The sequence below is a fragment of the Nothobranchius furzeri genome, chromosome 3, assembly GCF_043380555.1.
Source record: "Nothobranchius furzeri strain GRZ-AD chromosome 3, NfurGRZ-RIMD1, whole genome shotgun sequence".
NCBI lineage: Eukaryota > Metazoa > Chordata > Actinopteri > Cyprinodontiformes > Nothobranchiidae > Nothobranchius > Nothobranchius furzeri.
Genome location: NC_091743.1, coordinates 71,145,749 through 71,172,528, shown reverse-complemented (window position 1 = coordinate 71,172,528; position 26,780 = coordinate 71,145,749). Strand labels below are relative to the sequence as shown.

General features: G+C 41.0%; 1 protein-coding gene across 1 annotated transcript; it reads right to left on the bottom strand.

The window, feature by feature from the left end:
• On the bottom strand, positions 1 to 22,526 carry slc2a1b (solute carrier family 2 member 1b). Its single transcript, XM_015958573.3, has 10 exons — positions 22,280 to 22,526; positions 8,253 to 8,348; positions 3,071 to 3,231; positions 2,712 to 2,952; positions 2,474 to 2,636; positions 2,097 to 2,284; positions 1,906 to 2,010; positions 1,079 to 1,180; positions 785 to 988; positions 1 to 405 (listed from the first exon to the last, which is right to left on the bottom strand). Exons 1-10 carry the CDS (start codon positions 22,292 to 22,294, stop codon positions 205 to 207), a joined length of 1,476 nt encoding a protein of 491 aa, XP_015814059.1. The 5' UTR covers positions 22,295 to 22,526; the 3' UTR covers positions 1 to 204.
• Positions 22,527 to 26,780: the final 4,254 nt, after the last annotated feature.

Genomic DNA, 26,780 nt, shown 5'->3' with positions numbered 1-26,780 from the left:
AGGAGAAACTCACTTCCACTCAGTTCTCCTTTCACGTTTTGCACATTAAGAGAGAAGCAGCAGAAGACGTCACGCTGAAGGAGGCACTCCGAAATGTGGTGACAGAATAAAAAGTGTGCTACCAGTGGATCCGTCTGCCGCTAATCAGCAGACCAGTGCAGTTCAGCTGCGTAAGTTTTTGTCACGAAGTTCACACGCAGCCGCTCAGAGCTGAGAGTCAGCTCCCAGGCTGTTCAGCTCCTCCGGCGAGTGTTTCTCTGCTCCACCCGCGGCCGGTTGACGAAAGCCGGCGGCGATGTCGTCAAACGTCCGGCCCTTGGTCTCCGGCACCCGGAAGTAGGTGAAGATGAAGAAAAAGAGCAGAAACGCAACGAAGATGATAAACACGTAAGGACCGCACAGCTCCTGTAGAAAACAGAGCAGAAAATAAAACCTGTTGGTAAAAAGTAGGCAATACGATATTTATTGCAATACAGGGAGACATCGCAATAGCGGAAAAGCTCGCAATAGCGGAAAAGCGATTGCTCAGACACTTCCAAAACAGTTTTTTTCATGAGATCTTGTTCTGTTGGAATGAAGGCAGTAAAAACTGCTGCCACCTAGCAGTTGGAGTTTGAATTACAACACACAAAATAAATCCAGTAAATGCACGTAAAGGCTCAAAAAAATCAACACACTGTTGCAAAATATCACAATATTTCAGTGTATCCATATTTGCTATATCTCTGGTAAAAAGAGCATCTTTTCAAAGCAACTTAAAGGTTAAATGACTCCCTTTACTCACCTCTACATACTGGAAGCCCATTCCCACTATGAAGTTAGAAGTCCAGTTACAAAACCCAGCTACGGCCATGGCCGACGGCCTGGGTCCCTGTGAGAACAGCTCTGCCACGATGAACCAGGGAATGGGACCCGGCCCGATCTCGAAGAACGCCACAAAGGCAAAGATAGATACGATGCTCACATAAGACATCCACTTGAGTTGCTCCTGCAGAACAAAGACACAAAAAACAAAAACTAGTTAAGTAAATGAGGTTTAGCTAGAAAAGGGGTTTTTTTTTTTTTTAGATGTACCTACCAGCAGAGCCAGAGCGATGGTCAACAGGACGGCGGACCCAGCCATTCCCAAAACACCAAGGAGCTGCAAGGACCTGCGTCCTGCTCGTTCTACAACAAAAAGCTAAAACAAAAGCAGATCAGAACATTTCTTTTAGCGTATTTAATAATCATGAGCCAAAGCAAAACCTGAAATACTAAAGAACTGCAATAAAATGGAATCCTTGTTTTTTTTAGCTCATTCATAGTCAGTTTTAAAGGCACACTTTTCAGTTCTGCTTGCTTGTAGCGCCCCCTAGTGTCCATTATTGATTCACTGTGGTTAAATAGAAATGAAACCTATCTCCATGCTGTGCGTTTGTCTTTTTAAAACCTTAATCTAACCGCTGAAACACTTCCTCAGCCTTCATTAGCGTCTACATGAGTGATTCATCACTAAAGCAAACAGATCAGCTGTGTTCCTGATCTAAAATACGCAGGAAACGTGCTGGAAGCAGACTGCAGCTCCACCATGACATCTCCACTCCAGTCCATAGCTTCCTCCACCAGAAAGGACCAGATCGGCAACTCTGAAGTTGCAAGTGAGGAATTCTGGCCACAGGGGCCAATAGGGGTCTGAGTGACATTTCATTGACCCTGTAAAAGGTCATATTAGCACACACTGGCTCAAGAACATGATTTAAAAATATGAAAAAGTAGCATTGTATTCTTTGAAGGGTTTCACTTACATAAAACTCAAAAAGAGACTGATCTAAAGCTCAGAATCTTTCTGATTACGTAAGAGCAATCTCTAATTGGACAGAACATGCATGTGCATAATATCAATGTGAAAAACTAAACTGCACTTACAGAAACTACGGTGAAAGCAGTGTTCACGACGCCGGTTCCAATCGTAGCGTAGACCGGTTGCTCCACTCCAGCTTTCTCAAAGATCAGGGTGGAGAAGTAGAACACCTAAACAGCAATGCAAAGTTACAGTTTAGGAAGAATCTAGCCATCAGATGGGACACAAGTATCATCATTGAAGTCTTTACACTCACAGCGTTGATCCCAGACAGCTGCTGGGAGAGTTGCAGCATGACAGCGATGAGGAGGGGCTGGCGGTAGAGAGGGGAACGGAAGAGATCCATGATGGTCACCTTCTTCTCCCTCATCATCTGTCGACTTTCCTCCTTCATCTCCTGCATGTCTGCGCTCACATCTGTGGTTCCTCTGAGCTTCTTAAGAACTAAACAAACACATCAGATAAACTTTTGTAGAAGAAACGTTTGGTTTGCATCCTTTTGTTTGTTTAGATCATGTAACCAATGCATCAACATTGTGATAAATAACGCTAGAAGCTTGTTGGAGTCTGTGATGAGTGTTTAAAACTGATAAATATTCAGGTTTCTGAAGACTAAAAGCTTTTGTAACTCACTCGTCTTGGCCTTGTTTTCTTCGTTCTTGTTGATGAGCAGGAAACGGGGACTCTCGGGGCACAACGGCAGCAGGACGCACTGTATCACAGCAGGGATGAAGGTGAAGCTCAAGAGCAGCGGCCACATGCCATGATTCCCCATGATCATCTCCAGTCCAAACACCTGAAATCAACACGAGGCGTGACCAACCTTCTTCCCAGGACAATCTGCATTTTGGAAAATCTAAAGATCGCTGACCTGTGCTATGAGGATCCCAACGACGATGCCCAGCTGGTGCAGCGTTCCCAGAGCGCCTCGCAGGGCCGTTGGGGAAACCTCGCCCACATACATGGGCACGAAGCCCGTGGACAGACCGGAATGGAGGCCAATCACAAAACGGCCGATGATCAGCATTTCCCAGGAGTTGGCTATCTTTGAGAATCCCATCAGGGCAGCGGCGATAAAGGCCAGGACGTTGGCCGTGAGCATCGAGTTTCTCCTGCAAAACAATATCACAGATAATTTAAAAATGGCCTTCTAGCATCTGTCAGGAATCTGATTATTTACATGCATTGCTACACAATGCTAACCCCAGTCATCTGAATGTTAAACTTTACCTTCCTAGGCGATTGACGAAAAGTCCGACAGAGAACGAACCGATCATGCCGCCTACAGAGAAGATGGAGATAGTAATGGACCAGATGATCGTGAGAGCACTTTTAGGGATGGGCTCTTTGTAGCGGTCATACCAGGTCTCATTGATGAAGGTCTCAATAATCTGCCCAAAAAAACAAAAAGAGCTTTTATTGTTCAAATTCATCCCAGGACCATAGATTAGAAGGTACCTATAAATATAACCAGAGATGGGGAATTGTGACATCAACCAGTCATCTCCACGCCATGTTTGAAACTTGTTCAACAAAATCACAGCATGGAGTTGACTTGTTGATGCCACAAGTCACCTCTCTGATTATAATATCACCTGCAAACATCACAGTCAATGGAGACAGCAAAGAAAACAAGAAGGGCTTAGAGATGATTCTTGATGGAGTCCCTCTGTCTCACTGCTGTCTCACAGCTCTCAAACAGGTGCTGCTTCACTCTAACGTACTCTTCTATCACTCTAAAACAGGGGTGGGCAACTCCAGACCTCGAGGGCCGGTCTTCTGCATCTTTTTGTTGTTTCCCAGTTCCAACGCAGTTAATTCACCTGTTCAGCAGCTCAACAAGCTCTGCAGAAGCCGGTTAATCACCTGCTGATTGAAATCAGGTGTTTTGAAAAAAAGGAAAACACTAAAACAAGTAGGATAGTGGCTCTCGAGGACTAGGATTGCCCACTCCTGCTCTAGACTACCTCATGCAGTACTACAGGTCCTGCCTCAGCACCCGGTCAAGCCATGATTCAACACCTGAACAAGGAGGTCCTTCCTAAACTAGCTATGTTGTAATCTGATCATCAGGGTTACATAAGCTCCTCGTATCCTCATTCACAATTGTTGGCAATGCAGAGGCCAGCTGATGGCAGCATGGGCTCTATAATCACCACCGCTTCCTGCATAAACCAGGACGTTTACCAGCCACACAGAAGTGTTATGTTTCTGCCCCCGCCCCTTTCTGAAACACACTAGCTTGCTGAGGTGTACGTCACAGCCACACCTCGCATAAAACTCGGAAAGGTAATGACCCAGTCTGTCACCCCGAATCACCTCAGCACTCCTGTTCTCCAGGGCTATGTCATGTGACACTGTTTCATAACTGCTGGCACTCAAACCAGAGATCTAAATGTACCAGAGCTCAGAACTCAGAGAGGGTGAGGAGGACCAGGAATGCCTGATGAAGCAGTGTGACTATCACTTGTCAAGGGCTTTCCTTTGTTGATGACACATGCAGCCTGGGTCACGTCCACTATCAGCTTACACTTACAAGACCTCACTCTGTGATTTCACAAGTATGCTATCGTACCTACGACCTTCACCTCATCACATCTACACTTTAAAACGACAGTGTGTATTTTCCCTGGCATTAGGGGGCAGTACGTGCCTAAATCATTGCAAGGAAGCAGTATTTTTGTGTTGGAGTAAGACCTTACCAACGGATGGCCATCAGGGTCAAAAAGCCCTGGGAGCACAACCTTCAGCAAAATGGCAAGTACGTCAGACTCCCTTCATCACTGGCAACAAGTGAAGAGGTGTGTGTGTAAAACAACAACATTTACGATTGGCAAAAGTTTTGTAACTGTTTGTTACAAGTAAATGCAATTTGTCCTCATGGGGGATCCCCTCGTCTAATATGGCGTCATGCAGAGACTTGAACCCGCTCCCATGCATTTTAGACCCAATTTTTATGGTCATATGTTACGAAGCTGTTGATATTTTTCAACAACTGGGCATCATTTTATTCATTTTCAACAACATTTCAATGGATATTTTCAGAGATTAACGGTAAAAACTACACTTTGTCTAAAGGTTTTTAGAGGAACGCATTTCTGACTGACAAGTAGTTGGGGGGTGTTAATGTCAGCTGAGGACCTCCAGGTATACGTTAAACATGTAAAAGTAAACACCTCAGATGTGTTTGTGAGATTTGTATTAATTTACCTAAACCTGAAAGCTGTTTTTAAGCCACTAGGTTGCAGATTTTATAAGTTTAACCCTCTCAGGCTCAAAATAAGTTTTGATAAAAGGACGACCAATTAAGTCCTTCAGGGGTACTTCTGAGTTAAGAAATGCTCATGAAACACGTATGTGGAGTAACCAGGTAGGTAGGTTTTAACTGTTGCAAATCTGCAATGCCTGCCTCCATAGGGTTAAAGGGTAAATAACAGCTCATGGCTAATACAAATCATGTTCATAAAGTTCTTTGCACTAAATCTCTCTGATATAAAGTGATTGCAGTAGTTTTATTATTCACTTTCTCAGCACCTCTCCAGAATGAGCTATTTCCTTATTTTAAGAAAACGGGCATGAACTGGCCATGCCCACCAATCCTCCGCTCAGGCTGCTATAAGCCCAGAAGCACCGATATCTGGGAGGGGCTTGGGGTTGCACAGGAGAGGTGTTTCTATTCTTCTTTCCCTGTTTGTGACATCACAAGCAGGGGGCTTTTAAAAACAGTTTGTTTTGGGCTCATATTTCTAAAAACTAAACACTTGACAGAAAATGGATGGATGTTTGGAGCGTTCATAAAGGCAGAAGAGACCCACACGGCAGCAAAAAAGAATGCAAAAGATAAGTTTTGTATAATCCCCTTTAAAGTAACAACAGATAGTTTGTAAACTTTAAGCTAGAGCTTCAACAATGATGTCAGAGATTGTTGAGTTAGAAACTTGGCCTGTTTCAAAGTTGACACCACTATGCAGCCTTTTGCTAACCAAAAACCACACTTGATAGTTCTGCGGAGCTGGTAGGTGTCCTAGGAGGCACTCTTTAACTGCCTTATGGCTGTTAGCTGTAATGTTAGTGGTTAGCATTTTCAGTTCAGCCTGGAAGTAAAAGTAAGAGTAATGTCTTTGGAGGTGAAGCAGAGAGCTAAAACCAGAGTGAACGTCCATGCAGCCTACACTAGCTTGAGGAAGCTAAAGAAGGCTACAAAATCACGAACTGATGGTGACCTGGCTTTGTTGCTACTGGACTTGTAAATAATAATATTTTTGTTTATGTTTATGTGTGTGTCCGTCAGACCTCAAAGTCTCGGTGTGGGATCACAGGAGAACAAGCACATACAAGTCCGGTGTGATCAAGAGCATATTTTCAAAGTAAATCACACAGTTGAGTAAAAAAAACAAAAAAAAAAAACTCCATACAACCAATTGGCAGCTCCACGGATAAGTATGTACAGAGCTTCCAGCCTATATGCTCTCAGGGAAAAATTACAGGGACGTACTGTCCACCGGTGTGGATCTTTTTACTTTGATGTTTATTTTTGCATTACTTTGCTCATGTTAATGTTAGCTCGTTGTTAGCACTAGCTCCAGCAGGCTGCAGCAGGGTTGTTTATGACTGTTGTAATTCCACTTTCAACCAGTAGGGTGGAAGAGCAGGAAACTGCTCTGTGTTGCTTTAAACATTGATGTAAAGTGAGTTTTCTGAAACCCTTTTCTTGCTAACTTTAAACTGTTGGTTGGTTGTTGGCAGGTTACCAGAGGTGAGTTCAGCATATAAAAGGGATTTTATTTAAACACGTGAAATACTCTGAAATAGTTGGTTTTAGTTCTGGTTTTACCAAAAGGAAATGGAAGAATACCTATTAAAGCTTTAAATAAAGCTCTGACTGGCTTATTTGGAGGTGTTGATGAGACACAGATGCAACAGGCGAGGTGGGGGTGGGACAGAACAGAACAGTCAGAACAAGGCCCTTGAAATAGTGTATCTAATCAGAGACACTGTACAAGGCCTGCAGCACCGGCAGCAGCCTTTATCACAAACAGGAACTGAAGCATTTGGTGATAATCAAAACTACATTTGCTACACAAAATTGGCTTAACGGACTTACAGAGCGCAAGACGTGTCCGTCAGACCTCAAAGTCTCGGTGTGGGATCACAGGAGAACAAGCACATACAAGTCCGGTGTGATAAAGAGCATATTTTCAAAGTAAATCACGCAGTTAAGTAAAAAAAAAAACAAAAAAACCTCCATGCAACCAATTGGCAGCTCCACGGAGAAGTATGTACAGAGCTTCCAGCCTACATGCTCTCAGGGAAAAATTACAGGGACGTACCGTTCAAAGTGTCATTTTGGACTGAAGCTGACGGCTTTGTTACTTTGCTGAGGGCAAACAGAGATTATAATCATTCCCTAACAATGGTTCCTCATTCTGATCCCACTGTCTTACAAGTATAGACGCATTAGACTAAAACCTGCATTTGGGGTGTTAAATGGAGAATCTATGTGAGTGTGTTTCTTCTTATTTGTAATTTTTTTTGTCTAAGTTACTATTACATATTACAATAATACCACGCAAATGTTAGCAAAAAATACTCCCGCCCTACTCAAGGTACTCTATAAATGAAACAAAAAACACAAAAAAACACACGTTTACACCCGAATACACACGAGTACACAATCATCCGTCCATTCATACCTGATCTAACCACATAACATGTTTAACACCTGCTTTCTTTTTACATAATTTAGTTTTATAAAGAGCTGGTAAATAAGCTGTCATATTTTTTGTTTGTAGAAAAAACTATTTTTAAATCCAAAATTGTCTGTTTCGGAGTGAAAACTTGTATTTGTGCAGCTGTGAGCGTCGATATTCGGGCGCACCAAGGTGTCTGCACACGGGACATTCTGACCTGTCTGCTAACACATGTAACCGATGCCGACAGGCAGCTGTGTAGCCGCAGGGTGCGTTTGGACCAAAGCAAAGCAAACAGACAATAAATGGAGACGTTCCTTAGGAAATTAGATTTTATAAAACCTAAAGCAGATAAACTCCCCCTGAAGCACATCTTTTCATTCTTTTGTTGTGACCGGTGAAATTTCAATGTCATTTCCCAGCACAATAGCACGTCCATTTTTTAGGCACAGACACTCTTTTGCACAATCAGAAACATGAAATGTCCTTGGAGTTAAAGAAAGAAGCTAATTTTATCTCCTGTCCTAACCCAAACTTGCCCGTCTGTGCTGATCTCCAATCAAGCAAAGGGGTGAACAGTTTCCTCTGAAAGCAGCAGAATAATGAAGCCGACAGAAGTGATGCAAGAGTCAGAAATCCTGCCTGAGCAGCACACAGGCAGAGCTTAACTCTTGTTGCTGTCATGTTCAGCTTCACTTCGACAAACCAACTATCCAACTCACCTTTTGAGGGGCGTTGATGACACCTGAGTTGTATCCAAACTGCAGGGAGCCAATCACAGCTGCTCCGACGCTCATCATCAGCGGGAACGTTATTTGCTGCAAGGAGACACAAAGCAGCGGTTGTGTTGTCAGTGAAGAGACAAAGAACGTTACTTATTTATAAGATACCATCATGAGTGAAGAAGATGAGATTAACAGTAGGATCAGATTACGAGTTGGGTAATAAGATGCATTTGGCCCAAAACTCCCACGCTTATTAGTTCGCAATCAGAAAGCAGGATTTGAGACAAACCTTTGTGTGATTGTTTTGTGTGTGGTCGTCTTTTTAACACCTTAATCTAACAGCTGAAATGTCTCCTCAGTCTTCGTTGGTGTCTACAGGTGTGATTCATCACTAAAGTAAACAAGTCAGCTATGTTCCTGATCTAAAACAAGCAGGAAACGTGCTGGAAGCAGACTGCAGTGCCAGGTATGTCAGCAGTTTTTTTCTAAATCCCAACAGAGCGGCCCGCCAGTCTGAAGTTGCAAGTGGAATATTCTGGCCACAGGGTGCGATGGGGGCTGGGTGGTCTTTCATTAACCCTGTAAAGGTGGCGTGTTCATTTCCGGACCTGGGGGACCCGTATCGAGCATGTTTTAGTGGTTTATCTGCTCCATCACACTTGATTCAGTGGTTGAATCACATGTGCTCATCAGGCTCTGTTAATAACCTGCTGAATGAAATCAGGTGTGCTGAAACAGAGATAAAGCTAAAATGTGCTGGACACCGGCCCTATTCAATTCAGTTCAATTCAATTAAATTCAATTCAAGTTTATTTATAAAGCACCAAATCACGACAAGTTGTCTCAAGGACCTTCATACTGTAAACATTCCAATTCAGGTCAGTTCATAAAGCCAATCAGTAAAATGTTTCCTATAGAAGGAACCCAGCAGATTGCATCGAGTCACTGACTAGGGTCAGAGTCTTTACTGCAATCCTCATACTAAGCAAGCATTTAGCGACAGTGGAGAGGAAAACTCCCTTTTAACAGGAAGAAACCTCCAGAGGATCCTGGCTCAGTATAAGCAGCCATCCACCACGACTCACTGGGAAACGAGAAGACAGAGCAGACACACACACACACACACCATATATAGTGTTTCTATGGTTATATTGTGATTTGTTAGTAATTATTCTATTTGGTGAGAGATAAACTTTACTGTATTTATCCTAGTGAATCTATAATTAAAGGGTAAACTAGTAGTAGCACATTCTATGCCAAGGAAAGTAAAATGTTATTATCAGGAGAGGGAGAATGTTTAAGTGGTTAGCAGCAGTGTTCAAGCTGATGGCCCCTCCATGAGGCCACCACAGCTCTGCAGAACACCACTGTAGCTTCTTCTGGGGAGGAAAACACTTAGAGAGGAAATAAAGTTAACAGCTGAAATAGCAGGAAATAATGCAGTTAAAAAGTAAATTGTAGAAGAAAGCAGTAGAGTGTGGAAAGTGGTCAGTATGTCCTCCAGCAGTCTAAGCCTTTAGCAGCATAACTACAGAGATAACTCTGAATAACCTAGCCTTTTAGATGGAGGCATATTGGAGGCAGGGCAAGGGAGAGCCGTCTTTACCGACTGTACACTCCACCTCCCTCTACTCCCCCACTTGTCCAGATCTGGGCTAACAGGCCTGGAATTGAATACCCCTGCGTAAAGGGTTATTTTGTCACACACTGGCTCAAGAAAAGTTAAAAATATGAAAAGGTTGCTAAATATGGCTTTACAGTTGCAGCTTTTGCATTGATGTAGAGCTAAACTCAACACAAATTCATAAAATAACTGTATCAGCATTCAAAATGAATCAAAGGGTGCTCCGTTTGCCTTTTTCTGGGTTTATTTCTGATCTTTGAAAAAAATTCTTTGGTTTCTTTCTAATTGTCATACCAAGAACCGGTTTATTTTCAGGTTTCTAAAATAAATGAAACTCAAACTCGTTTTTGACCTAGACCTGAACTTTGAATAGCTTTCAGGTTTTGCTCAGAAACAAACCTGTTTGTGCAAAAAGCTGCAGGTGAAACCCGTGGCTGTCTGTTCCCATGTTCCTGTTATTGGAAATCTCATTTTCAGCCTGAGCTCAGAAAAATCCAGGAGATCAGCCGAACATTTCCTCATACCAATAACTTATTAAAGCATTGTGGTGTGTGTGACTTTGTATTTCCTGTTCTCATACAAGGAATCCACTTTTGTTTTGCTTTACCAGCTTTATAAAACTCATACTTTTACATTTTATCTACACGCCAGCCATTGAGTGCACAAAAACTGAATTAGCTGTAGAACTGAGCAAGCAGCAAAGGTGTTAGTTATTATTTTTATCTTTCATATCACTCATCTGGAAGATTAATGCTGTCCCATGATTCACACCAATTATTTGTTTCTTCCATTCTTCATGTTTTGGCAACAAAAAAAACCTGACCATCACATGGTCAGATGTCACCTGAAAGCGTTTCATTTTTGTTGTAACTAAAATAAATGTTTTACTGGAATATGGAAGACCTGCAAGTTTCTGCTTAGCTCAACAAACTTTTTATGGTGTGGATTCTTTCATGTTTTATGATTAAAATTGGCAGGAAAAAAGCTCCACGATGTTTCAGATGCTAATATGATTACTTGTTGAAAGCTGAAGTGGATTTCACACTCAGGCTTACGCGAACTATTTTACCTAGGGTTTTGCCGAGAACTCGTTCCTCACACCGTCGCACCAGAACCAGCTTCTGCGTCGTAGACAGAAACACGGGTTTGGGCTGCTAAATTCCTCACCAGAAATCTAAATTTGTCAAACCCAAATATGATTTTTCAGTCAAACCTAACAACAGCAGCTGATTTGGATTCCTGCAAAAGTTTTTTGAGCCTGAACTAGAAGCTGCTAAACTCTGGTGTAATAAAGATGCGTGCGGGATTCTGACCATTTATTCAAAGATGGCTGCGACAGTGGCAAGGGTAGAGCTACCAACATGTAAAGTCAACAACGTGTGTATCTAAAGAATTCATTTCAAAATATTACTACTTTAATTAAATCTGCAATGGCAAATCTGCAAAACAAGCTAGCTTTTGAACGCTAACACAGGCATGGGATTTTCACCCTTCCCACTAACTATCATCCCTGGGCCACACCCACCGGAACCCATTTTGCCAGAGGAAACGAGAGAGTGCTAAACATCACCATACTTACGTCCAAACGTCTTGGTTTCCACAAGTTCAAATTGTGTGCGATTTTAATTTTTGGTGACAATTTTTGGTGACTCTGGACATTTGTCCTAAAGTTTAAGTGGTAACAGCCGGCTATTTCTCCTTCTCTGACAGTGGTTCAGTGAGACTGACAGCCTGATGGTCCAATCGTTGGTTATGGACCAAGCCGTGTTATTGGCTGAGGTTTTTAGACAAATGTGAGAGAACCATTTCATTTTTTTAACAAAATATTTACAGCCATACTACATTAGAACACGGTTAAGAGGAATGAAAATATGTTTTAAGCAAACTTGTTCAGCAATTTTTCATTCTAGCTTTAGTTTTTATACTTAATGCTGTAGCTTTTAAGCTAACAATACACAAGTGATGCTAAGTTAGTGCTAGCATTACTAGCTGGTAGACCCACCTGCTACACTGTCGTCAGCCATCTTTGACAGTCTTGTGTTTCGAGCAATCAGAGTTAGATTACTCCTCCCTGTGATATTTTTTCAACACATTTGCAAGATTATATGTATTTTTTAAACGTAGACCCATGGAAGAAAAATCTTTCTTTGGTGAATACAGATGGTGATCCTTAAATAAACAAATACTAAACATAAAAATAGCTATCGCACCAAAACATAGCCAGAAAGACCCAATGCAGCGTTGGAATGATGCACTTTTAGGGTTAGGGTAGAGAAGCTCTTGCTTAAGGCTCCAGGTTAAACATCTGGAATTTTTCACTAAACATTCAAATAAATAAAGAAGAACCCCATAAGGTTTTATTAAGAGATGGTCATGAGAACGTTTTCTAAAGGATTATGTGCTCTTCTCCGAGTTATTACCAAAGTGCCAGAGGCACAAAAAGTCTGCCTTTTCTTTTTGTGAGATCTGAGTTCCTCTGCTGCTCGGGGTACGAGGCTGGAGAGCTGAAAGGTAAACTTTCTGAGTTTTTGGAGGCGGTCGCCACAGAGCCGTACTCTGTAAGACCCACTCTCGCTTTCTAAACCAATGGGGTTTCGTGTTTCTGTGGGTCAACAAGTTCAGGACAAGACTGTTTAGGCATCAAACAAACACACAGAGACAGTCGCTCTTTTCACTGTTGTGGACAGGAGTGGTGGTGTGTGGTGCTTTAAAAGAACGTGCTGCAAAAGAGATGAACAAGAACCATCTTGCTCTGGGAAAGGTCAGCAGCAATCTATTTTAAATTCAAACCCCATTAGGGAATAGATGCATTTGTTTACTAAACTCCCTGCATGGGATGGATGTTTGAATCCCGCTGCAAAGTCACAGAACATGTCTGTGAAATCTTCATCTTTAAACTGCACAACCCAGACTTTATAAACCAGTTTATTAAATCGGACTCATGCAAACACAAATAAAGCCTTTTCTGCTCACGTTAAAAAGCCAAAGAAGGAAAGTAGGTGAGATTATTTATGTTTCCTGGTAAAAACAAGAAGAGCAACATAATACACTGCTTCCTCAGTGAAGAAACAATGGAAGTTACACCCACTTTTTTTTTTACGATCATAAAGTTGGAACTGACTGGTGACAAATCCACCTCTTCTGCCGCAGCTCTCCAATTCCACGGCGTCTGTTTAATGCAACAGAAGCTGTCAAGATGCTTTTTTCCAAAACAACACAAAGTCACTGCAGCAAATTCCCAACAGTCAATAACTGCTTTGACTGGAAAAAGGGTTTCTCTCAAAACTGTAACGGTATGAAATGACTGTTTTCCACCAAAAGTCATTTTCCCCCTCTCCTCTGACTGGATAAAATATGTTGCTGTTCCAACTGCTGCAATGGTTCCTTTCAGAATAAAAGCTGAACCATCACGACCCAGGTTTGGGTCTCACTAGATGCCAACAAAACCGTCGTGACCCGGAAGTATCTCAAAGACTGGTCTGGTCGGCAACCGCTGTTTTCCCTACCAGCTTCGGTTCCAGAGTGTCCAGCTGGACCTCGACATTCCTGATCTAACGGGGATTTCCAAAAGGGTATGTAGGCCGACGGAATGGTGTTGAATGTGTTTATGAATCTCCTAACCAAAGCTTAACGCAAAGACATCACCTTCATTTCCCATCAGAACTAATCGCTTCTTTGGATTAGCTGGTTCTGAGCAACATTCCACATCACACCATTCTCCGTCTCATTCACCTTAGTTACACCATACATTTAGTGTTAAAGTTAGTCTAGTTTAATTTGTTTAGTGATAAATCTTTAAACTTTTAAACTTGACTCTCTTCTGTTGTCTCTGAGTTAATACGAAGTTGTTATCTAATCTTTGCAATAAAAAGTTCCAATCTTCTGGTTAAAATAACCCAACAGATCCATAAGGTTGATTTCATATTTCCTAGGGAATCCTACGCCTTATGGCTTATTAAATAACATGTAATTTAAATCATTCCAAAACATAACCTTTTTTTCAATGAACCTCCAGTATAAAAGAATGCCATGTGAGTCGTGTTCTAGGGTATAAGCAGGAATCTCAAAAAATGCCTTTTTAAGACTGTCTAAAATAAAATTAAGGCTTTATCTCACACCATCTGAGTGCCGCCATCTTGGATGAGTCTCCATTCATCCTCAGTACATTAATGTCTACTGAGGAAGGTGCTTACCTAAATAAAAAACACACTTTCTTATGTTTTTACACAAAACCAGACACATGGCATGATAGTTAAAATATAAATATATTAAAATAAAACAAATTTAAATATAAAATCCCCAAAGAAGGCTAAAAAAGTCAATAAAAATCCCATGTGATCTGTTTTCAATAGTGTGCTGGTTGTTGCAAGAGTAGGCCGCACAAAAACAGGCATAGTTGCTCACTCTGATTAGACGCCAGTTGTATTTATCTGGTGAGGGACCTATCCAATATGGCGGCGACACTGTTACATTCTCCAGCACCCAACAGCCGTCCTGGATAATGAGCCAATGTGGGTGGGGCCACAAATGCTTATTTTCCCTGTGACATAGAATAGATTGGCTTTTCCTGACCCGGTTGTTTCCCCATATATTTATGTTCTGCGGCTTCTTCTCTGTTAGATCAGTGTGGACTCGTGCACACTTTGCAAAGCGACAACAGAGGGCGTAGTGCTTTTCTGGTGGTGGTCGGAGGGACTGGTGGCGCCAGTGCTCGGCAGCCTCGCCTCTGTCAGTGCGCCCCAGGGCAGCTGTGGCTACATTGTAGCTCATCCCCACCAGTGTGTGAATGTGTGTGTGAATGGGTGAATGACTGATTGTGTTGTAAAGCGCCTAGGGGGGTTCTAGGACTCTAGAAGGCGCTATATCAAATACAGGCCATTTACCATTTACCATCCTACAAACACGCCTCCGGTCCACGATAGTGATTGTGTTTATGTATTTTGGATGAATTTTAACCTACACACACATTTTTGTCCCTCTTTCTCCTCATCCAGTCACCACCCCTAAAGCCATGTTTCCCATCATTTCTGTCCATGAATAAAAAGTTTGCTGCATATTTTTGTACTTTTTCACTCACGGTGTATAAAACTTTATATTTTCTGACTTTTTCCACTGAACATTTTTTGATCTGCTCCGTGTCTAGATATTTTTGGCATTCTTTTACGTATTTTAGAGAGGGGAATGACGGTGCTGTTGACAAATTGAAAGGAAGCAGCGTTCTGACCAATCACAGGAATGCGGTCTCCGTCATATTCCAAAAAGAACGAGTATCACAGTTTCTCTGTAATTCCTGCACGGATCAATCTATGTAAATATTCTTTGTTTGCATGTTTACGAGTGCGGCAGGGTGCAGCTACCAGAATATTTCTGTCAAGTTATGGCTGCAGTGAACTAACCAACGTTTAAGGAGTAAACAATGAAGGTAGGGTGAAACCTGGCCAATAAAACAAACCGGTAAATCAGGACAGCGAATATGTAAAAGCAGAGCAAACATCAACACCCAGCCTTTGTATTCTCTTTCTGAGTCACATAGTCCAGCATGATCATCTTCTACTGATAGGACTATAAATCGCAATAAGGAAATAAGCCGAGCAGGAGGGTTCACCAAATTAGGTCATGAATGATAACCACAACCACTAATAAAAACAGCATTTCACTTTTCACACCCCTGCAACAAAACATCTCGTTCCTAAAGGAAAAAAGCTATTCCCAGTTTGGAGAGATTCTTTGTTGAGTTAAATAAAGGTCCCTGATGCTCACACGCAGACAGCCAAAGAAGGAAAAGGTAACCCAAGCTGTAAAATGCAGAGTCAGACGGCTCAGAGGTGACGTGGAGGCTTTAAAACACGAGGATGTGAGTCGGTTTACTCAAGAAAAAAGGGGGTTTGGCCACTGAAACGGGCCGTCAACAGGAAACCCCAAAGCGCTTCAACCTGCATTTAGAAGTGAAAAAAATACAAAGATAATCTACATAAAATATAAATATCACAGAAAACTCTAAATCTGTCTATTAAGTCAAAATCGGAAAACTTTAGCTCACTACTGGAGCTGTTTCTGTTTGACTCATCACCAGCAGACTCACACGGGTTTCCCCGAATCGCTCTTTAAATGAGTAAAAACACAACAAAATAAACGATTAGAGTAATAAAGTGGCTTGTTTCAGTGCCCCCTCCCCCCCCTCCCACACACACACACACACACAGATCTGAAGCCATGGCACACACACTACAATCACGTCTTTCCTCGCGCCACCTCTCCGGTCTCAGCTTACACAGCTGTGGGGAGTCCAACGTGTGTCCTCCTCCTCCTCCAGGCGGCACATCCTGCTCTGACTCTGACGACACTTTCCATGGTAGTTTAGTCTTTCAGCTGCTCCACGTGTGATAAATAAAACCCTTCAACAGACTTAAAATCTTATGTTTACACTGTGAAAACTACCACTAAACAGGTATTTATTGCTGACGTGACCAATAGCAGAAAACATCAGATACTAGGTGCAGAGAAACGTATAATCACCAGGAATAAATGCATTTACGTTTATCACCATAAGCTGGAAGATACGACAATTAGGAAACCAAGCATTTTTTGGCACGTTTTTGTCCATGATGTTTTATTTTGCTGCATTTATCAGTAAATTCAGAAAACTCGACAATAATACGGCGCATCACTACTTTTTCAGAAAAAGGGACCAAATTACAAACCACAAAGCTTAAAAATTACATCTGAACACTCAGCACGTGCACAAGTCTTAGGTTTGCTGCAGATAAATCATTAATAATTACATGTATTTGTTATATGTCTGCAGAAATTTAAACACTAATTCAAAACTTTCTGTTCCCTGAAACTCAATTTTTCCCCCAGCTTATCGTCTACCTCTAATTCCATGCTTTCAAATCTTTAAAACCAAAATAAATAAAATTGATACATAAGACCAGTGGTATATAGGACCAGTGAAACTGTTTTAGGTTCTTATCTATGGGTGCAGGGGTACATCTACCAGTCACAGATAAAATGTATTTATAGCCGTGCTCAGCTATAAGGAATGTGTGTTGGCTTGTTTTTGTTTTGACCCCAGTAGCAGATCAGTAGTAGTCCATATATAAGCTTTAAATTATCATTATTACTAGTGACAGAAGCAGTAAAAAAAGAACATTTACTGAATTAATTGTCATAATTTGGTCATTTAAAGCAAAATAACAGCTGTAGGACAAATAAAGGTGTCAAAAATATGTGTGACCCTCATAAATTACTGTAACAATAAAGGAAATTCAAAATTTGATGGAAGATTGTTGATTTCACATGAATGATTACTCATCAGTTAGAGTAAATAAACGTAGCAGTTCAATAACCAGGAAAACAGGAGATCATCAGTTATCAGCTATTAAAGGAAGAGCTTGGATCTGATCTGTCATGGTGTTTGTTGTTGATCCATGTTGTTTGTTGACAACACAATGATGGTATGTTTACCTAATTGAGGGTGAAAATACCCGAGGCAGGTTGTCAATGTTTGAACTATTTACAGGTCACCCTTTCAACCCAACTGTGTGCACTACTACCTGCAAAATACTAACCCTTACTATTTACATGCAGGGAGAGTTTTACATGTGTGGAGTCATTACTCGCCATCATCTTTGCTGCTGCTCTATCTATGCAGCCTATCAACCAATCATATGATTTAAGTGACCCCAGCACGGTTGAATGACCTTACAGGAAGCTACAGACAGTATGTGTGACTTCCTACTCGTCAGAAAGTGAGTAGCTGTTGCCTCTAAGGTCTAATATAAATACATCCTTATCACAACGTCTCCATTAAAGCCTCATTCCGCCTCATTACAGCACAGATGACAGACACATGAACATGGAGGTACTGATGGGAGGCATTCATGCAGATGACAGTATATCTGCAGGACTGACTACAGAGGATGAAGGGGGATTAGGGTGCTGTAATTGCAGCTGCGTGACACTGGTTGCTCTCAACTCCCAATCAAAATACCTGCTGGTGTTACGGCCGTCAGGAATTTAATGGTTGTCTGATTTTACGTGGTATCCTGGTCTTCCGGGAGAATGTTTCAAGTCAGAGTTTTAATGTACAGAGTAGTGTTGTAGTACAAGCATGAAAAACTAAAAAAAAAAAATTTATTGTTATTTTCCTTTGATGTAAATGGTCTCGTTCTTGTCTTCACTACAACATTAGTATGGAGCTGTTGTTTAAGATGTCCAAGTTTCTTATAACCAGGAAATGTTGTTAGAAGTTAAAATTAGGGCAGCAAAATAACAAAAGAATGTGTGAAATCATACTTGCTCTGTGTAAAAGAGTCACCATACCTTACCGTAACCAAGACACACTGAAAATTCAACAACATAACTACATCTCTGCAACTCTAACGCTGACCTAAAGTTACTCTTCATCAGCATTACATAAAAAAAGGGGTATGAAACTCCTGAGCACGCGCTGTTGAGCAGCATGAACTCAGACACACACAAACAGCTCAACATCTCCGACGGCGACAAAAAACGAAGGGGGATGTTCTCTCTGTGGACTTTTTCTCTGGCTGGAGTTAAACTCCATCATCATCACAGTGGAAAGTAGAAACAGAGAGAGCCATCATGTCCACAACAAGCCCTCCACAGACATGAACGCAAAAAGATGACATCTACGGAAACATGAATAGAAAAGAGACAGATGACCGAGAAGACTTATAGCATGCCAGCAAACCAAAGACTCAGCAGGATGGATGGATGGAGACGGTGTTATCAGGCAACCGATAAGTTATGTGCTATTTCCTGGACAATCCTCAACTAAAAATACAGTAATGCATTAGATAATAATTACAGCACATCAATGAGTGTTCTGACGCATTTTGTTTTTTTACCCTTAAATACGAGCTGATAGTGTATCGACTGGCTTATGACAAAGTTTCAGGAATTTTGATTAATTGTTTGCAAAGCAAATTTCAGGATCCCCCCCCCCCCCCCCCCCAACACACACACACACACACACACGCACAAACACACACATTAGTCTAGCATTCTTTATAAGGACCATCATTGACTCACTCGTTTTAGTGACTGGATTGTACCTAACTCTAACCATAACCAGTCTACTCCTAACCCTAACCTTAACTAAAACTTAAAGGGACTTTACGGAGTTTTGAATTTTTATGCTCGCGATTGCCCCCTCAGGCCAAAAGCGTAACGGCAGCTTCAATAGTAGGCTCGTGCACGAGGTGTGCATGCTGTACGTGCACACTCCTTAACGAAAATAACAGCTGAGACAGTCAGCTCCGTGTGTGTGTGTGCGTGGCCCGGAGGACAGAGGACAGGAGAACGCGCAGCTAATTAATTAAATAATTTGATTCTGTACCTTTCTCTTCAGCACAGCCGACAAAGGTTTAAGATGGGTCAGTCCTCCTGCATGCTCAGATCATTCCCTTCCCCTGCTTGAAAAATTGTTCCAAAATGAAAGTTGAACCCACATCTTTTTTATCTGTGAATTCAATGCCGTTCGGCGAGTCTCAAAAAAAAATTTGGGCATCTTATTGTAAAAAAATATACCATTAATGGAAAAAATAAACTATAGATACATTTTATTCACATCAAGATTCGAGCCCGGACCTTCCGCATGGGAATCCGTCGTCTTACTAGATGAGCTAAAGCACCAGTAAGTTCTTTTGTATCCGTAGCTTTTATATCCTTGATGACAGATGAAACAATCAATCAATCAATCAATCAAAGCTTTATTTATAAAGCGCCTTCCGCAACCCTGTCAGGAAGCCCAAAGCGCTGAACATGTAAAGTTGTAAGTAAATATATTGAAAAAATCAACAATAAAAGAAATTCAAATTACAAAATACAAAATGGAAATTATAAGATAGATGAAACATTCTGGTAAAGGACAAATGTGTGAAACACATTTGGATTGAGTGGATGGATTGAGTGTCCCAATGAAAACTGTGGAATGGATTCAACATAAAAGAGGGCCAAAATCAAACATGTTCTGGAAACGCCAAGTGGAGGAGGTGTGTTTTTAGGTGATTCTTAAAGACTGGCAGAGATGGGGACAGCCTAACTGAGGGTGGCAACTGGTTCCAGAGTAACGGTGCTAGGACTGAGAAAGCCCGGTCCCCACGGGTACGACACCTAGACCGAGGGACAACGAGCAGGCCTTGGTCAGAGGAGCGCAGAGTGCGTGATGGGGAGTGTCTTTTCAGGAGTGTGGCTAGATAGGGGGGACCACCACCCTGGAAGAAATGATAAACAAAGACGAGTATTTTGAATTGTGAGCGATAGCAAATCGGAAGCCAGTGCAGGGAGGCCAGAACTGGACTGATGTGGTCCCGTTTCCTGGTCCCAGTCAGGAACCTGGCAGCGCTGTTCTGCACAACCTGTAGGCGACGCAGTGTTGACTGACACAACCCTGCATAGAAAGAGTTGCAGTAGTCAAGCCGAGAAATTACAAAGGCATGCAGTACCCGCTCCAGGTGGGCTCTCGACAGCATATGCTTGATTTTAGCAAGGCGTCTCAGGTGAAAGAAACTGGACCGGATCACAGAATTGATGTGAGCATCAAATTTTAAGTCCTACATCAAGTTTCACCCCCAAACTGGTAACAACTGGTTTTGAGTAGGGAGAAAGAGGGCCAAGATCAGCATAACGATCCACATTCCTGCTGTTGGGGTGAAAAACAATGAGCTCTGTCTTTCCCTTATTCAGATGTAGATAGTTGGACATTAGCCAAGACTTCACCTCATTAACACAGGAGACAAAGGACTGAATAGAGTGATCTTTCTCCTGACACAACTGAGAGTAAATCTGGCAATCGTCAGCATACAGATGGAATGATAGGCCATGTTTACGAAAGATTGACCCCAAAGGTAGCAGATAAATGGCAAACAAAAGTGGACCAAGGATCGACCCCTGCGGGACCCCCGCAAACAATTCACGAAACAACGTTCAAAGAACGGTTCGGAGCAAAAATGGCTACTTTGTTGCCAATTTGCAGGAAATATCTAGAAGAAAGTAGCTAAGGGTCCTCAGAAATGTAGCTAGGTTCATCACTAGGCGTGAGGAACAGCGACAAAGTCGCTGAGTTGGCACTACCTCACTCTCTGCTGCTAAAGCTACTGATAGCAAATGCTACGGGCGATGTCTGAGCGTGAACGCGCATGAAGCAGCCTGCTCGACCCGAGCAGCTCTTTTTCTGTGATTTGACAGAAAAACAGACAATCACAGTAAAAATGCCAGGGCTCATTCTACAGGACCAGGGCATTGCAGGAGAATGTATGAAGAAGAAATTTATTATTTCTATACATGTTTTGGATGTCAAACCTCCATAATGCCCCTTTAATTCACACCATACTTCTTAAACTAATGAGTAGAGCTCTGTAACTATGCCCCAAAGTGAGGACCAGCAAAATGTCCTCACTTTGCTACCAATGTCCTCAGTTAGCAGGTAAAAAAAAAAAAACTTGTCTTGCTCCTCATTTTAATATATAGACCGACAGACACACACACACGCGCGCGCACCTTATAATTATAAACAAATTTAACTTTTATATTTATCATCGAAAACAATTCATGAGTACATTTTAATGATAATTTGACTAATAATAAACTTTTTTGACATTTTGATCACTGGATAAAAGAAAGGCTGACTTGTTTTTACTTATCATTTTAGCTTTAGTTTTTATAAATTAAACAACCATTTAATGGGAAATAACAGAATAATTTAGTCCGACAGTAGGTTATTTGAGACTAAAACGTTAGAGTATATTCGGCTGTTGATGTTACAGCAGTATTTTGTTTACAAAAAATAGCTAATTATGCATCATTAGCACGTTGTTAGCTCTTTACGTTACAAATAAACAATGATAATGGTGAACACTTTCGCCATTCATTGTTATGAAAAGGACGAGCCGTCTTGAACGGATGCAACACCGGCATGGTGACAAAGTTTCAGTCACGTAGCCGCTCCTCCTTTGGCTACAGGCTCTTCCTTCTTCATCATCACTCACCGCAAACACAAAAAAACGAAACACGTTTACCGCAAACTGGCTAAACTGACGTAAATCGCGAGGGCGATACATATTTAAAGATTTTAAGCACATTTTATTTTAGTTATTTAACAGTTTGAACTAATTAGAACACATATGACAAACTACATTTTCTTGTCAGTATTTTGTTAGTCTGGTTAAAAAAACGGGAAAATTGACAGAAAACACATTCAAAGACATTTCTCCACACAGACGCTACAAATACGTAATAAGACATTTAAAGCTTCGCTGGGTCCACATGGGAGCGTCTGATGGGTTACATTAGATCGAACTTACTGAACTTCATTCTTACTGTTGTAAAACAAGTTGAAAGGGACTAAAGCATGCTATTAAATGCTTTTATTTACCTTTCCGGACTCCATCGCGGAGAGCTTTTTCTTCTTTGTCTGCGCGTTTACAGCAGGGGCAGTCTGCGATGAGGACTTCCTCTGGATCTCCTGGTGCGCCTGTTCAGAAACTGTTCATGTTTCAGATAGTCTCTTCCTCTGAAAACGCTCTAAACTAAGAGGAATACTGTTTAGTTGTCGTTTTGTTTTATTTCAGCGGTGTTTTTCATCTCCAGCAGCCCAACAGCTTGAATTCCGCTCCGTTTCTTTTCCTCTGCGTCGTTTTAAACGTGTTTAAGTTTGTCTTGTTGTTGCTGGTAAACCATCCAGGATGTAGGAGAGCTCAGCGGTGGTGAAATATATCACCTGAGAGTCTTGATGAAGGCAGATCGTCCGACGTGAGTTAAAATATGAAAAGTGACGCACACATCTTGGGGCGTGTTGTTAGAGGGAGGCCCGTCCTCCTGTGCCGGAGTCCTTCGTTCATTTTTTTTTTTTTTTCGGAATTAACAGGAATTCTATTTAATCCCAGACAGGATGTTCAACAGACCTATTCACGGGAAAATTTTAATCCAAAAATGGACGAAATTATCCATTTAACTTTATTTTTAAACAAACTGCGTACAACAGTATTTTTTAATATTTTAACCCAATCCCACAGCCACTAAATAAAAAGATCTAGAAAATGTAAAGTGTTTTCTTTATATATATGTGTGTGTGTGTGTGTGTGTGTGTGTGTGTGTGTGTGTGTGTGTGTGTGTGTGTGTGTGTGTGTGTGTGTGTGTGTGTGTGTGTGTGTGTGTGTGTGTGTGTGTATAAAACTTTTGAATATCTTTGCAAGGGGGAGTTTTCTGAAGTATCCAAACGTTTCAAGCACCTTAAAGGTGAATTTTAAAGGTTTTCCATCACTTTGTGGGGATGAAAGTCTCAAAAGTCTTTTGAGTAGTGATTTCACTCAATCATCGCACGGAGTGGGTGCTTATTATTCAATTAAAGAGTAAAAATGAGTATTTATTGATGAGAAATTAAACAAAATAATGCCATTTAATTTAAACTTTGCATCCAGTGTTTGAATTTTGTAGCTTTCTAATAACGTCTGATATGAAAAGGAGAACAATGTTAATAGAAATTATGTGCATTTTCATTATCGACAAATATACACATTTGCAAAATCAGAAAAAAATGCTATTTTTGACCTAAATCTACAAACTTTATTTTAACTGATTTAACCTGAAGTAATTAATAAATGGGTGTGTTTTTCTGAACATTTATATAAAATTGAGTTATCTCGTTTTGGTAATGAACTCTTCACTTCTGGGGTCAGATTTAATGGGGAACTAAGCAGTTTTAGCTTTCTTTCATCACCCCCTAGTGTTCATTCATCTAGCAGCTGAAATGTCTCCCCAGCCTTTCTTAGTGTCTATAAGAGTGATTCTTCACTAAATAAAACAAGTCAGCTGTGCTCATGATCTAAAGCATGCAGCACCAGGCATGTCAGTCCCAACAGAGCAGCCCGCGAGCCTGAAGTTGCAAGTGGAATATTCTGGCCACAGGGGGCGATGGGGTGGCCTTTCATTAACCCTGTAAAGCAGGGCTATTCAATTCCTGGCCTCAAGGGCAGGTATCTAGCACGTTTTAAGTGGTTTCTCTAATCCAACACACTAGATTCAGTGGCTTAATCACCTGTGCAACAGCTAATCGGGGTCTGTAGAAGCCTGTTAATCACCTGTTGATTGAAATCAGGTGTGTTGAAACAGGGTTAAAACCAAAACGTGCCGGATACCAACCCTCAAAGACTGGAATTGTATAGCCCTGCTGTAATGGGTTCTTTTAGCACATACTGGCTCAAAAATTATTTTAAAATGTGAAAAAGTTGTAAAGTATCCCTTTAATATTGCTTTCTGTTCATCCTGCATACCTGGTTTTAATTTCCTGAACACCACACAGAGCCCCCTTCAGACAGGCCAAGTGTAACAGTTTTCCTTCTTCAGTTAATATTCTTGCAAATCCTTTTTTTCCCCTCTTGTTAGGTGTTCAGTTTGTTTTTCGTGTGTGTTTTGTTTGTCCTGCCTCACTCTGTCTGTTTCAAGTGGAAGTTTGCATAAGGATACATTTTAAGCCAAAGAAGGAAACAAGTTAATACAAAAGGAGATTAGGGAGTTTTGGCTTGCTTTTCGCACCTCCTGGTGTCCGTTTAGTAGAACCAAAAGCAAAACCTATCTCCTCGCAGTGCATTTACCTTAATTTAACAGCTGAAATGTCTTCACAGCCTTCATAAGCGTCTACAGGAGTGATTCATCCCTAAATTAAACACTGACACTCTGAAGTTGCAAATGCGGTACCAGTGTTTCTTTTTTACTTTGTTTTTGCAAACTCTGGGAAGACATTAGGATGTTTTAAGATGAAATATGTAGGAATGAAGCAAGAATGACATCAAGTGGTCAAATCTGGGCACTGCAGCCCATTTCATAAACAAAATGTCACTTTCTTAGTGTCGTTTCGTGAGTTTTATGGCTGTGGCCAGTTTTGGATCAGCACCAGAAGAGTCTAGTTGACAAGCAAAGATGAGTCATGCACAGCAAGTTGATATTCATATCTGTTGATATCTGGCGTTAGCACTTGGGTGTTTTAGGGTAGAGAGCACTTACTACTTATTGCGGTAATATGTTTCTGGCATTAGAAAAGTGATTGTTTAGTATGATTATTTAACAGTAAAATTCTTACATGATGGGTTTGTTGAAGGAAGGTTGCAGCTAAAGCCTGTAATGTGACTATTTTTGTCATTCATTCATTTTGCTTTTTGCTTAACACATAAGACAAATGCGTGTGCTGCAGCAAACTGACAAAAGCAAAAATGAGGCTTGCTTGATGCAAATAGCTGTGGCTGCGGTCCTCCAACTGATGCATGTTGATAGTAAAAGAAAATAATCCCGATGGCTGAAGAGGAAGAACGTCTGAATTCATACAGCTGCAAAGAGGGCAAAACAAGGAAAATATGACCCATTCTAAACTCTTTGATATTTTGTTTTAAAATGAAAATCTTTTGAAACGCCAACAAAAACAGACAGACTGTTTTATGAACAATGAGTGAATGTTCTGAATGATGGTATTGTACAGTAAATCAAACGTGCAGGATGCTTGTCACAAGGAGCTGGAGGTTCGTCCTGTCTCAACAAAGCTTCTGCAGAATAAAAAAATGCTGAATGAATAAACTAGTGGGAACTGTTGCACATGTGGTATTAGTCAAATGTTCTCCTTACATCCTTTCCAGGAATGGTACAGTAGGGTGGCTGCAACTGGAGGAAAAAATAAGAGTTTGTCTTCCTAACAATTAAATTGTATATTTCCTTCTTTCCAAGGGTAAAATGAAAAGACTAAATGCCGCTGTTAATGACGTCAGTTTAATGAGTTGACAACTCGTAATTTTTAGTAAAATAAAATGTTATAAGACAAATGGTTAAGTTGCAAGTTGAGTAAAAAATCTATTGAATTGACTATTGAATGTTATTTCTGTGCATTTTGTTAGTTTTTTCTCCAATAAATATGAGATTTAATATTTTATCATTTATTTATTGAATAATTTATTTGTTTGTTTATTTTTTATAGCTTTTAAAATTCCAAAATTCACATATTTTGATCAAAGCTAAAACATTTTCATTTGCGCGCGCGTGTGTGTGTGTGTGTGTGTGTGTGTGTGTGTGTGTGTGTGTGTGTGTGTGTCAGTCTATACATCAAAGTGAGGACCAAACCAAGTTTTTTTTACTTGCAAACTGAGGACATCAGTAGCAAAGTGAGGACATTTTGCTGGTCCTGTCTTTGGAACAACATTACAGAGCTCTACTCATTAGTTTTAGAGGTTTGGTGTGAATTAAGTTTTAGTTAAGGTTAGGGTTAGGAGTACACTGTTTATTGTTAGTTAGGGTTAGGGTTAGGCACAATCCAGTCACTAAAATTACCGTAATGGAAGTCATTAACGGTCCTCACAACAAATGCTAGACTAGAGCATGTGTGTGTGTTTTATGTTACAACAGTTTCCTTTTGTAGTCTAATTGATTCACGCCATAAAAACACACTAAACTTATTATAACTCATCATCACAGTAAAATAAATTCATGGAGTTCTGTCAGTAAATAAAATGGAAAATTGTTGATGTTTACAACATGTGATAATAAATTTTGTTTTATTGTCTCCTGCCCTCGGTTTGTCTTGCTGAAAGCCGGTGAAAACACCAAGCTCAGATGCACCTAACATAGTCAGGGCTAATTCTCACATGACTCACTGGCCGGCTCAAATTCGCCACCTCACAATAAGAGCCCAAGAGCTGGTCTGTGCCCTCAGGCACGTAAGCTCCCCTGCTGTCTCACGAGTCAGCGTTCACTGGCTCTGGGCCACAAAAACTCTTCTCTAAATGTTTGTTTATGGGCACCTCAATGTCCGATGACCTTAGTAGTGGTATTTTAATGGAAAAGTGTCTAAAAAAGATTATCAATGTCGTGAACGCATATTTAGAAGGTGACACAAA

Excerpts from the sequence above, each read along its gene's own strand:
- slc2a1b (XM_015958573.3), bottom strand. Across the intron at positions 2,637-2,711 it reads TTGGGATCCTCATAGCACAG|GTGTTTGGACTGGAGATGAT; the intron begins GTCAGCGATCTT and ends TGTTGATTTCAG. Across the intron at positions 1,181-1,905 it reads CTGCTTTCACCGTAGTTTCT|CTTTTTGTTGTAGAACGAGC; the intron begins GTAAGTGCAGTT and ends CTTTTGTTTTAG.